The sequence below is a fragment of the Cupressus sempervirens genome, chromosome 3, assembly GCF_028749045.1.
Source record: "Cupressus sempervirens isolate cs-2001-9-10 chromosome 3, ASM2874904v1, whole genome shotgun sequence".
In the NCBI taxonomy this organism is placed as follows: Eukaryota; Viridiplantae; Streptophyta; class Pinopsida; order Cupressales; family Cupressaceae; genus Cupressus; species Cupressus sempervirens.
Genome location: NC_143120.1, coordinates 1,051,194,039 through 1,051,206,588, shown reverse-complemented (window position 1 = coordinate 1,051,206,588; position 12,550 = coordinate 1,051,194,039). Strand labels below are relative to the sequence as shown.

Genomic DNA, 12,550 nt, shown 5'->3' with positions numbered 1-12,550 from the left:
TCGTCGCACATCTAGATTATTTCCTTGCTGTCGATACTCTTCAACTAATTTTATGGTGTGATGCATTCTTTTCTTCCTGTGTGGTCCGTTCAACGTGTACCGGGCAGTGGAATTTTTCTTTTTTCTGGGTTTGTATTGTATGTCCTTCCCTTCTTCAACCGTAACCTCCTTTGCATCATTTGCTTCTCTATATTCCTTCGCACACTCATTTTCCTTTTTTTTCTCACCTTCGTCGACCCTTAGCATATTACAACTCGGAAAGAGTTCGTAGTCTTCTATTTGCCAATGGTAAAGGCCATTCACCGAGTCTAGGTCGTCATTCGATCCTCCTCCTAGTGTCAATACTCCTTCGTCCGATTCCATTCTCCTCTTTCCTTCGTCATCACTTTCGCCTTCACCTTCTAAATCTAACGATGCTACCTCCTCACCTACCATTTGTATGTACAGGTCAATTATGAATCTTTTGCCTCCGCGCTCCATTGATAGGGTATTTCATTTCCAATCATGTTTTACTTTTGCTTGCACCAACCAAGTCCATCCCAGAATAGCATCATATCCTTTTCTTTTCAATGGAATGACCACGAAGTCCAATAAAAATGGCTGTGTTCCAATAGTTACCGGTTGCGCCCTTAAGGTTCCCAATGGTTTGATCCTGTGCTGGTTTGCCATTAGCAACTGGAATGTAGGTGGCCACAACGTCGGCTTTCCCAACTTCTTCCAAGTATCCTCCGGCAACACATTCCCACCAGACCCTCCGTCGACAATTGTGTCTGTCAGAACATTTCCCAAAATCCTCATCTCTACAACCGTCGGATGTCATCCGGATGTGAGTACCAGCAACATTGGGTCTGTTGTCGTCACTTCCCTATTGTCCCTTCCTGTGTCCTTCGTTGCTTTCGAAAACGATGTATGATTCAAAATGGCCGTTCATAACTGGGGCATTGTGAGCAAGTCACTTATCTTGATCGGTACCTCCGTTTGTAAGATCTGTCGTACGATGTTTTGTTCCGTGTAGTTCCTTGCCAAGGTGTCGGTGATGTCTGTTAACTGAGATGTCTCCGCGGACGATGCCTTCTCAATTTCTGCCCACGCTTCCCCTAGTTTTCTCTTTTCTTCCGCCGGGTCCGGGTACACCTTCGCTTACCTCCGTGTAATTGCCAGAACCTCCTCTTCATCCGTGCCGACAGTGATCAAATTTACTCTGGACTTTGGGCACTTAGCATCTTCATAGTCGCCGGGTCCACACTATCTACATAATAATTTCGGTGTGTTTGTCGTTGTACAATCCCGCGCAAAATGACCCCACAAATTACATGTTCGGCATTGAACGATCAGCCGTCCGTTTGCATCATATTGGATTCGACTTCGGTTGCCATTATTATTGTTATTGTTCGCATTTTTGTTGTTATTTTGCCCTCTGCTATTATTCCTGTACCCACCCGGAGTGGCACCATCAATGTTTGCATTTTCGTTCCCTCCTGACGTGGAAGCTGCTTGTGTAAGAAGCACCTGCGGAGATCCTCTGGTTTTCATGTTAAAGGGGCATTCCTTTGTCGAATGGCCCATGATTTGACAAATGTCATAGAATTGGTTCTTTGGACAAGAACCTTTAGTACGACCGTCGGTTTTACACTCTGTGCACCACAGCTCACTGCTCTTTGTCTCCTTCAGCATATTTTTAAACTCCTTCATCATGCAGATCATGTTCTTCTATAGGGCGTGGACCTTCTTGCTACTGCCTTCATCGTCCCTGCTATCTTCTCTGGAAGGCTCGTTGTCATCAGAATTAGAGGAGCTAGTCTTCTTCTTCTTCTTCGTCTTCTACTCGCTTTCCAAGTTCAATGCTTTGTTATAAGCTTCTGTGTATGACGATGGCGGCACGATTTTCATTTTCTTTCGCAACTTTGGGCGTAGGCCTTCCACAAACCATCTTTTTTTAAGTCCGTCTGCCAGCTTATTTTCCATTTTGTTTATCAAGTCTTTTAATCTCCTGGCGTAGACGCAGACAATTTCATTCTTCCCCTGCTTAGTATTGAAGATCTCGCCAACAATTTCATTATCATCACGCAAGCTGAAATTCGCCCAGAAACTCCTTTTTAATATTATTCCAACTCTCTAGCTTCTGCGAATCTGTACTAGTAAACCAGTCAATTGCCACACCCCGTAGGGTTGCCAGAAATTGTCTCATCCAGTCGTCTTCATCAGTTATGCCATTTTCCCTCCAGATCGTTTCACATGTTTTGCAGTGTCAAATGGGATCAGTCGTACCATCGCCATCAAACTTTGGTAGTTTCTCTTTTGGTCCCGCCATCATGATTGGTTTCTATAAACAGGCGTTGCTCGGTCTTGCAACACTGGCACTCTTCACTCCCATACCGGCGGTCTGCACTCCCACACTGACAGACTAGTCTCCCACACCGGCAAACTGGTCTCCCACACCGGCGGACTACACTCACACACCAGCAGACTGCACTCCCACACCGGCGGACTGCACTCCCACACCAGCAGACTGCACTCCCACACCGACGGACTATTCTCCCACACCGGCGGACTCAACAGTTGTGAACCTTGGTGAAGATGGGTGTTCTGAAGTTGTCCCCTGCAGAAGTATATCCCGGACGAAGAGTTCACTCCACGCTCTTGCTCCGTCGACACTCCGAGCCATGCGAGTCGATGCTCTTCTGTTTGGATTCTCTTCCCTTGGCGAACACAAATTCAAAAACTCCTCCCATGCTTCTTTCACCAATTCCACCCGCTACCGAGTTTCCTCCAACAATTCTTCCGTGCTCCAATTTCCGTCAGCAATCTTCTGAAATCTCCGTCGACATTCGGCTTGTTGTGCCAGAATTAAATTCTCTTGCGCAGTACGGATTCCATCTTTTCCCTTGGCCTTATTTCGATCCTTGTTAAGCTGATTTGGCATTAATCTTCATTCCTCCCACCTTCCAGGTTCATAAGGCAACGATGCCAAATGTTTACTGCATAGATTAATTAAGAAATGCACACAGATAATGAACACGAACAACAGAACTCTTTAGATTATTCGCATCTGCCGGAACATTACATTATGCTTGATAAGATAAGATCATTTACAATGATCCCAAACGGGGTATAAATACTATCTGCCGAACCTTCCCAAAGGAGTCCGTCGGCTACAAAACATTATGTCCGCTACAAACTATTTACCCGTCGGCTACAAAATACAAAAACACCAACGACAATCAAGTCGGCTGACACAATTTCTACCAACAACAATCTTTGAGACAATAAAATGATCAAGCCAAATCATCCACAGGCAAGAGCAAGCAGACAAGAGCAAGCAGAACATGGTTATCTTTGCTCCCATACCTAACATTCAAAGTGTTGAGTCCTAAAAATTTGCAAAGGCGAAAGGTAAATCTAAATGGGCAAAGGCCATGGAAGCAAAACAGCAAGACCTATGTTCTTTCAGATAATCCACTAGAGAAGAAACCTGTTTGTTGCAAATGGTAGTACAAAGTAATTACAAATTTGATGGTACACTTGACAGGTACAAAGCACAATCCAAGCACAGGCAATGACATCAAACTTCAAGTCATTTATGTGAATGTTATCATTATAACAAGCAGTGAACACCATTTGATTGAATTTAACAAATGGAATTCGTGTAAGGCTTTGACATGACAGACCTACTAATGCAGGGAAGGTCATGGAGAATCCTACAACATGTAGAATAAAGTCAACTTGCACCCTTCCACCCCTGCACATGGAAGCTATACATAAGACAAATGAATCCACTCAGAATACAAGGCCAGATGCAGCATAATTTACGTGTGATTATTTAACTTCACATAAAAAAGAACCACAACATGCCTGGCTGTGAGGCCTTCCGGGTTTCGAACTAAAACAAAACAAGATATTTACAAAGTCAGAGCCTTGGCTCGCATCTTCTATCTTCCCCTTTATGATCTTCTCTTGTCTCTGCCTATCTTCTTTCCTAAATCTAACCAAACTTCTTTTATAGCCAGCTAAGCCACAAGTTGGCTAGTCAAGCATTAATTACAATTTAGGAGCATACTTGGAAGAGGGAACGAAAACCCATGAAACAGTCATGTAGAACCATGCAAACTTGAAGGTAGGTTTATACATGTGCTAGGTGTCGGCTCCTAACTGCGCAAGACGCCATGTAAGAAATTGAAACCGTGCCAAACGAATCAACACATTGCGCAAGGTGAAACAGCAGGAAAACAGGACCGCAAAAAATGGCACAAAACTCGAGAATCATCCAAAATTGGAATTCGCACACTTAGAACAAGGATATAGGATAGGTCCTTGACATGATGACAACTGCGCACAGCCTGAAAACTAAAGCAGCAACAGCTACTTTACGAACAACAGACTGGTACAAAAAACTGGAAATATTTTTGGTTGATGCAAGATTGCTTAAAGATCCAAGAAGCTCCTGCGTCACTTAAGCCCTGTATGTTATTGCCTAAGTGTAAAAGCCAAGTATTTGCTAGATAACTTCAAAATGACTAATTGTAAGTTCTCATCTACACCTATACAGAAACGGCTAAAGCTTTCACACAAAAAAAACTCCAATTAATGAGTCAACCATCAGACAACTGGTGGACAACCTTATCTATCTTACTATCACTAGATTTGACTTGAGCTACATTGTGAGTTACATTACCCAGTTTATGACAGCGTCTAAGGAATAACATTGGGTTACTAAAAGAAGTGTGCTGAAATATGTGAAAGGGTCACTTAAACTTGACATTCTATATAGCAAAAGAAAAGATCCAAGACTATTTGGGTTAAAATTCATATTGAGCAAAGTTTGGTTGATGATAGGAAGCCACTTCTAGATAAGTTTTCAATCTTGGTATTTGTGCAATCACACGAACCAGTAAGAAACAGAAAGCAATAGCTCTTTTCTCAATCAAAGCAGAGTATGGAGAGCAACAGAAGCATCATGTGAAGCAATATGGCTACAAAGGTCTCTTTTTACACATGCAAATGTCTCGAACAATGCTTTCACCCTTGTATTATGATAATCAAGGGGTGCCAAAGCTGGTTAGAAATCCAATCAACCACCTGTTGAGCTTCATTGTAATTTCATCCAGCAAATTGTAGAAGATGGATCGCTAATGTTGTAGTACACTCCAACAAAGGACCAAATAACAAAAATTCTTACCAAGTATTTGAGTCCTCACAAATTTGTCATATTTCAGGATAAGCTTGGTGCAGTTGACAAATTGACTGTTAAGGTAGGGTATTAAAATACTGTTCTAATATTTAGTTATATGGTCAAATAAGTTGCTAGGATATACTTTAGGAATATTCTTTATTCTTTTAGTTTTTCTCCACTTTTACTGGTTGCTGATCTTATCCTTGTCAAATAAATCATTTTTATATCTTATTTAAGGAGACTTTTGCTCCTTTTTTAAATATTATATATCTTGGTAATCATTCTCTGTGGCATTATATTAAGAATATTTTGGACCTCTGTAGGTCTGAATATTGAGGGCTTAAGATGAAAGCAATGAAAAAAATTCTCTGCAAATAAATATTGTTGAATTTTATTCTGAGGAACAAGATGTAAACCACCATGTTAAGGCTTTGAGCCTGTGATTGTATTGTTTTTGTTGCAGAATAATATATTGGTTTGATGCTTTGGGGTATGAGGTTTCTTGCTCAAAAGGGTTTTCCCCACATGAAATTGGAAAGGTATTGTAATGTGTATATGTACCACAAAAAGTTTGGTGCTGGTTGCGGTGGCTATACTGAAAACCATAGCCTGCAGTGTTTAATGGGTCACTATTGATTAACAGTGATTAGCCACAGCAACTTACATACAATGATCATTCACGTGTCGACATCATGTTTGGTGATATATGAGTATGCTGACGTCATGGTGCAACTGGAATATACTTGTGTGATTCTTGGTATTCCATAGGTTGTTTGGAGAATCAGGCATTTAGCATTCTGTGATGATGCCTATATGTAACATCTTGTGTCCATGTCAGCAGGCATGGCTTTGTGCCTGCAATTTTATTGTTTTTTGTTGCAGATTAATATATTGGTTCAATGCTCTGGAGTATGAGCTTTTTTACCCACAAGGGTCTTCCTCACGTGAAATTGGAGAGGTGTTGTAATGTTTATATGTCAAGCTTGGAGCTGGTTGTGGCATCTCTACTGAAAAGTTAAAACCATAGCCTACGGTGTTTAATGAGCAATTATTGACTAAAAGTGTTTAGTGGCAGCAACTTATATACAACGATCATTCAAGTGGAGAGAGACATCATGTTTGCTGATATGTGGATATGCTGATGTCGTGGTACAATTGGAATATAGTTGTGTGATTCTTGGTATTTTGTGGGTTGGTTAGGTATTTAAGCATTTAGCATTCTGTTACAACGCATATATGTATCCATCTTATGTGAATGTGTTGAGGTTGGTCAAAGGCATATGGGTTGAACAAAAGTTTGGCAGTTGAACATTGGACAGCAGTTGTCAAGAGGTCGACTTGCAAAATGGTATTTTGTAATATTGTAGATTGAGACTCTCTAACCAGCCCTGTTGTATTGAATCCATAACCTTGAATAGTATAACTATAGACAATCTTATATTAGTGGATTATTTCCAAAAGGAGTTCCCACATATATTTTTGAGCCTTGGGTAATTCCGTGGATGTTTCTTGTTATCTTTGCCTCTGTAAAATGCTATAAGCTAAATTTTGCAAATACTGTTAACTATTTCTGGTTCACCTAATCTTAGGTTTCTTTATCCCAGTTTATTAGTCTTCTGCCACAGGGGCCTACCAAACAGAATGGGGGTTGCTACAGAAATGCTTATAGAGTTTTGCAGGAGGCATTACAGTCACACTTCGTGAAAATATGTTATATTTCTCTGACTATCAAGGAAACATGAAGTCTGAACATAAAGACAAGATTCTTGGAAATTCCACTGAGTTGGAATTTCAACTAAAAGCAAGGCCTTATAGATTGAATGTTAGAAAAAAAGTAGATTACTGTTTTGATTTTATCAGTACTTCCTTTACAGTTGCACATTACAGCACATATGGATGCATAAGTTGATTAAGACAAGGTCATGATATAGCCTCTCCAATATTACCTAGATTTGGCTTCTAATAAAATAAATACATTTCCACCAAGGCCAAACATTTAATGGTTAAGTTACATACATAGTGAGGACATCTAAAATTATAAAGCATAAAGAGAAAATAAATTATTATATAACCTTATATTTACTGTTGCTATTCAAAGAATGCCAGTTTACAGATTTGGTATTCAGCCAACTGCCCAAATCATACTTGTGCGAAAAAGACATGAAAAAGTCAGGAAATTTCTTACGTTTTCCATCCTGATTAGTACTGGTTCCTGTCAAGATGCTAGCTGGATTCTCTGTACTTTCAGTACTGTCAGAATTTGCATGCCTTTTCCTCTGCACAAAACTCACATGTCAAATAAATCTAATACATATATGTTACAGAAAAGAGACAAGTATAAAACAAACAAACTCTAAACTTTCCTGCTCCTGTCAAATGAAGGAAGACTCAACTTACAATAGTAATACTCTAAACCCTAATCACTGTACTTCCAATTTTTCAATTTAAGAATCCCCCACAAATTAATCAAAGTTGGCAGTTTAAAATCTATCCTAGTTGTAAATGGGATGAGTATGTTTCATTTATCAATGATTTCTTTGAAAATTAAAATCTTTCTAGGATTTGTAAATGTGATTAGTGTATGTTCCATTTATTTTTATTTTTTTACCTGAATTTATTTTTGAAACATAAATCTTGAGTTTTCTGATTTTAAGGATTTTGAAGTTCTCATTCAGAAACAACCATATAATAAACGTGAATATTGCTCTGTGAAATTTGACAGCTTCTTTTGGCATGCAAGTGTCGTGTGTCAGACACCTACCGGAATACACTAAAACAAAATGGGATTGAAAAGAGAATGAGTTGGACATTTAGAGAAAAGGTTTGAAGCATGGTGTGTAGCACTCAAATGAATTAGTGTGGATGATCTATTCATAATAGGAAATAATGAATGGTATGCCATGAAATATCAAAGAAGAATTAGTGAGAAGCTTTGAAATAACATATTTAGGTCACCTTAATTACTATTTGGGTATTGAACTAATTTTTTAAAAAAAATCACACAAAAAAAGTATGTTGGTGAGGATTTGAGCAAATTTGGAATGACTGACTATAAGAACACTCATGGAACAAACTACAACATGATTAGATGATATTGCAGACACTGAAGATTCAGTTGCATATGGACAACTCTTTGGAAATCTGTAACTATTGAACGACAACTAGACCAAACATTTATCTTTTTGTTAGCATTATATCTCACCATTAATGTGACAACTGAGAGAGTCACTGGGTAGCAGCAAAGAGGGTTCTTCAATGCCTAAAAGGGAATCAAAATTTTAGGCTAAGATACCATCTACGCGATTTTGAAGATGGGAAATCTCCTGCAGGTTCCCTGATGAATTTCGGATTGACAGTCATCTCTTGAAAGTCAAAATGGATATTTGACAGCTTCTAAGACAATGGAGAAATTATGGTAAAATAATGAATGCGCTATTAAATAGACATCATAAATAATCTATATACACAAGAATGTTTCTATAATGCACAAAGAGAGAGAAATAGAAACATTCTAAAGAGAGAAAGAGAAAGTTTCCATATTGAACAGAGAGAGAATATGGAATATGTCATGCCCAAAATATAAGGGCAAAAATGCGCACAACAAATTTTTTTTTTTTTTTTAACCTCCTAAGGAAGACACTAGATTATCACGACACTGATTCGATATGTTTAAACTAACATGCTAACTGAATGACGTCTATCTCTCAGATACATAATCTTGATTTAGATACAATTTAATTACAAGTAATATACCACGAACCCTAAAATGATCTACTTAACTAATCTATTGTTTACCGATAAATTTGATGAACTAGAATAAATTCAAAAAAAATCTATAATTTTATCTAAACTTTATTGGAATCTATCATAATTTTAAGTCCATATTAAAATCAATCTACAAAGGTCACAATAGTATAAAACTAATTAATAAAACATTAACATTGTTTTAATTAAAATATTCTAATTTCAATTAAAACCTTTTAGATTAAAACTAATTTAATGTTCTAACATCTAAAACACCATTTAATATTAACATCCTTACTAACATAAAAAGAATTATATTTCTTCCTAATATCATTAATCAACTACTATTCTAATTAAAGATTTTACTGTAATTCTTAATTTAAAATATAACAATCTAAAACTAACAAACAAAAAACTAAACTATCCTAATACTACACACTAATTAAAAATTTTACAACTTGTACTAACATTCAAAACAAAAAGAGAAACATAACATTACTACTAAACTATGCATACTAACTATTGAGGTCCAACTAAGGCCTTTCCCCCATACATGGCACAAAATAAAAATATTAATAAACAAACTACACTGCACAATTAAACATATTATTAACATCAATAAATATTATCCTTACTACCTAGGCTACAACTACTCATCACCCCTAAACAATCCTACCAACCTACCTAGCTACCAGGGCTCTTTATAGCCTGTCCACGCTGCCCAAGGGTACTGACGCACTGACATAAGTATGTCAGCGCAGTACTCCCCCTTAAATTGCGTGGGTGATGGGCAAAAGGATGAAAAAAACAGCGCATGAGTTGGAGGAGTATGTTTAAAAAGGTGAAAATTGAAAGTTTTAAAAGACCATATTTATAATAGTATCTTTCCTTGCTTCCCATTTGCAAGGACAAGGCCATCGTCTGGCACACGTACACATGAGGCAGGGGGGTGGGTGAGGCCCACGCCTGGCCATTCAAATAGGAAAATAAACAAGGGGAAAAAGGGAGGGGGGCATTAACTTTAAAAAGTTTATTAGGTAGATTTTGGGTAGGATATGTTAGCATGAATAACTATTGCCACTAAAATTTAATTTTATAATGTCTATTTGTGTCAACGAATTTGGTAAAAGATTTTCTTTTATTATTATTTTTATTTTGAAAGGCATCAAGCAAGAATATGCTCTGTTGCCTTTGGGTCAAAATTTTGCAATTCTCATACAAACTCCAGAGAGCAAATTTGCTCCTGGAGGTGTTCTTTTTTTTTCTAAGTAAGAATTTTCTTATTAAGCTATAATGTAATGTTGTTATGAAATTAGTGGTCTCTATCCTTGTGATAACATTGATTTGTACTTAACAAGCGTATTAATACAAGGGGATGTGTAAGGTTATGATCTTTTTGTCTTTCCTCCTATAATTTATGTTTTATAAATTATCACATAGCAAGATATATGTTCTTTTATATTCAGAATTCAAGGTGATGCATAATTCTTAATCAAATTTGATTGTGTCAATAATGAAATTTAACAATGAGAGAGTTAACTTTGTGATCACAATGTAGGATTTTTTTTAATCTCTTCTTAATACTTAAACATTGAATTGGAAACTTCAACATATCAAATTGCTTCTCATTAACATAATTGAAAACTTGAAAATTCATAATTCAAAGACATTATCTATTCTTCTATTTTCTCACATACACATGCATAATTTGAAATCACATAAGAGCAATACAAGGAGGTTTTCATAATCTTTTTCTATTATTCATCCTGGTTCAAGGCTCCATCGAGAAAGAACCAGTAAGAAAACCCGAAGTCTTTGCCAATCCATCAAAGTTTAAAATACAAATTTACAAATATTACAATTCAATTGAATTCTCTTCAAGGGCTTTCACAAGAGATCTTTACCAAAGTCTTCAATGTATCAAAGAAACCATGAGGGAGACAAGAATCAACATAGAGGTAAAACAACACAATAAGGTGAACAATTCAAGCATGCATTCCCAACCCAGTTTTGCACAATAGGTTCAACAATGAACCAAAATAGAGGGAAGTGAATTTTCTCAATAGGAGATGTCAATCACCATACCATAACATAGCCTTTTCGGAGCTAAAATTCAACAACTTCCGTTCTTCTACAATTGCCCTTTCAGGGCCAATATAACAAGAGTGTTCATTCCTTCTCTTCTTCAAGAATTCAATCTTTCATACAAGGTATAGGATGACAAGTAGGAGCCCATACACCCTACCCTCTTTCCCTCCTCTCACCATGAGAGGAGACTCTACACTATTGAGGTCCAACTAAAGCCTTTCCCCCATACATGACCACTTCTTCTCTATCCAAGAGTGAGTGATGCCAAAACAATCCCTATAAAATCCCCTCAAAACACAAAACATCAAAGCAAGCATGAGAATAACATCAAAAGAAAAACAAGTTAAGATCCCTCCAAACCAATCCCCAACACACAAGCAAGCAATACAAAAACAACACAATGCCTTATGCATGATTCAAGTAAGATTCAAGCATGACAAATAAAGAAAACAATTCAAAGAAATGAAGAACTCCTACCTTCACCAAAAGAGTTATGGCAAAATGGTGGTTTGAGAAGAGCTTTTCCTTTTTCTTCCTTCAATCTTCCAACTTTCTCCAAAACTAGAGATTGGGTAACAACCCCAAAACTACTCCAAAATGCCTCTAAGTATGATCCTTAACTCAACTAGACTTCAAGTAACCTCAAGATGGAGTTTGAGTCACCAACTCATGGAGGAGTTATTCAATTTTCGCAATCAACCAAAAATAAGGTTTTTGAGTGCCCCTAAAAGTCAACCAAGGGAGCTTAAGGGGTGGATAGTACTCCCAACCCATACCCTTACCCTTAGGGTACTTAAATTTAATATTTTTAAGCCTTAAACTTAATAGGAACAAATAAAAGCTAGGAGAATAATAAGACCAAATAACAACCTTTAAAGATAGATAATGAAAAGATAACACAAAATAGACAAGGGGTTCAGTTCCATCTTTCCATTGGATTTCCCGACTAAATTTCCTACACACTCGTTACACACATCTATAGTTCAAGAAACACATGTGTGTGTGTGTGTGTATATATATATACGCATCAAGAAATTCATGTAATTTAAAGCATCCATTTTTGTACAATTCAATTGTTTATCTTATTCTATTCATTAAAATTGGAAAATTCAAAGTATTAGTTTTGCATTCATTCATTTCATCATCATACATGTTCATAAAACATTAAATGACGAAATCAAATATCTGAAAGTAAAGCATCACACATCATAAATAGCATAATAATGTTCAGTGCATCAATAGTGTTCTGACATATCGAGTCGTGAGTATCAAAATAATAATGTATCATTGGTGTTAGGATGGGTCGGGGTGAGGCCTCACAGAATAATAGAAGAAGAGTGACAATTAGAAATAGAAGTAAATCTATGGAAGAGAGATAAAACAAATTAGAGTGATTTCACTCTAATACTCCCCCTTAATGGTCTATCTAACTTCAAAACAAAGAATTTGCACGAGAATCCTCAAATGGCATAAAAGCTAAGTTGTCAGTTCGGGTTTGGTTCCAAGTTTGGAGTTCGAGAATCAGTTCGCAAGTTCATAAAAATTTTG

At 37.1% G+C, this 12,550-nt stretch overlaps 1 protein-coding gene across 5 annotated transcripts in view; it reads right to left on the bottom strand.

The window, feature by feature from the left end:
* LOC149570344 (coiled-coil protein (DUF572)) overlaps positions 1-12,550 on the bottom strand; it is a 60,388-nt gene that overhangs the window by 44,059 nt on the left and 3,779 nt on the right. For all 5 annotated transcript variants that reach the window (XM_089822980.1, XM_089822981.1, XM_089822983.1 and 2 more), the window contains exon 6: positions 7,356-7,446. In XM_089822980.1, the coding sequence (XP_089679106.1) occupies positions 7,356-7,446 (91 nt within the window). The remainder of the gene's footprint in view (positions 1-7,355; positions 7,447-12,550) is intronic.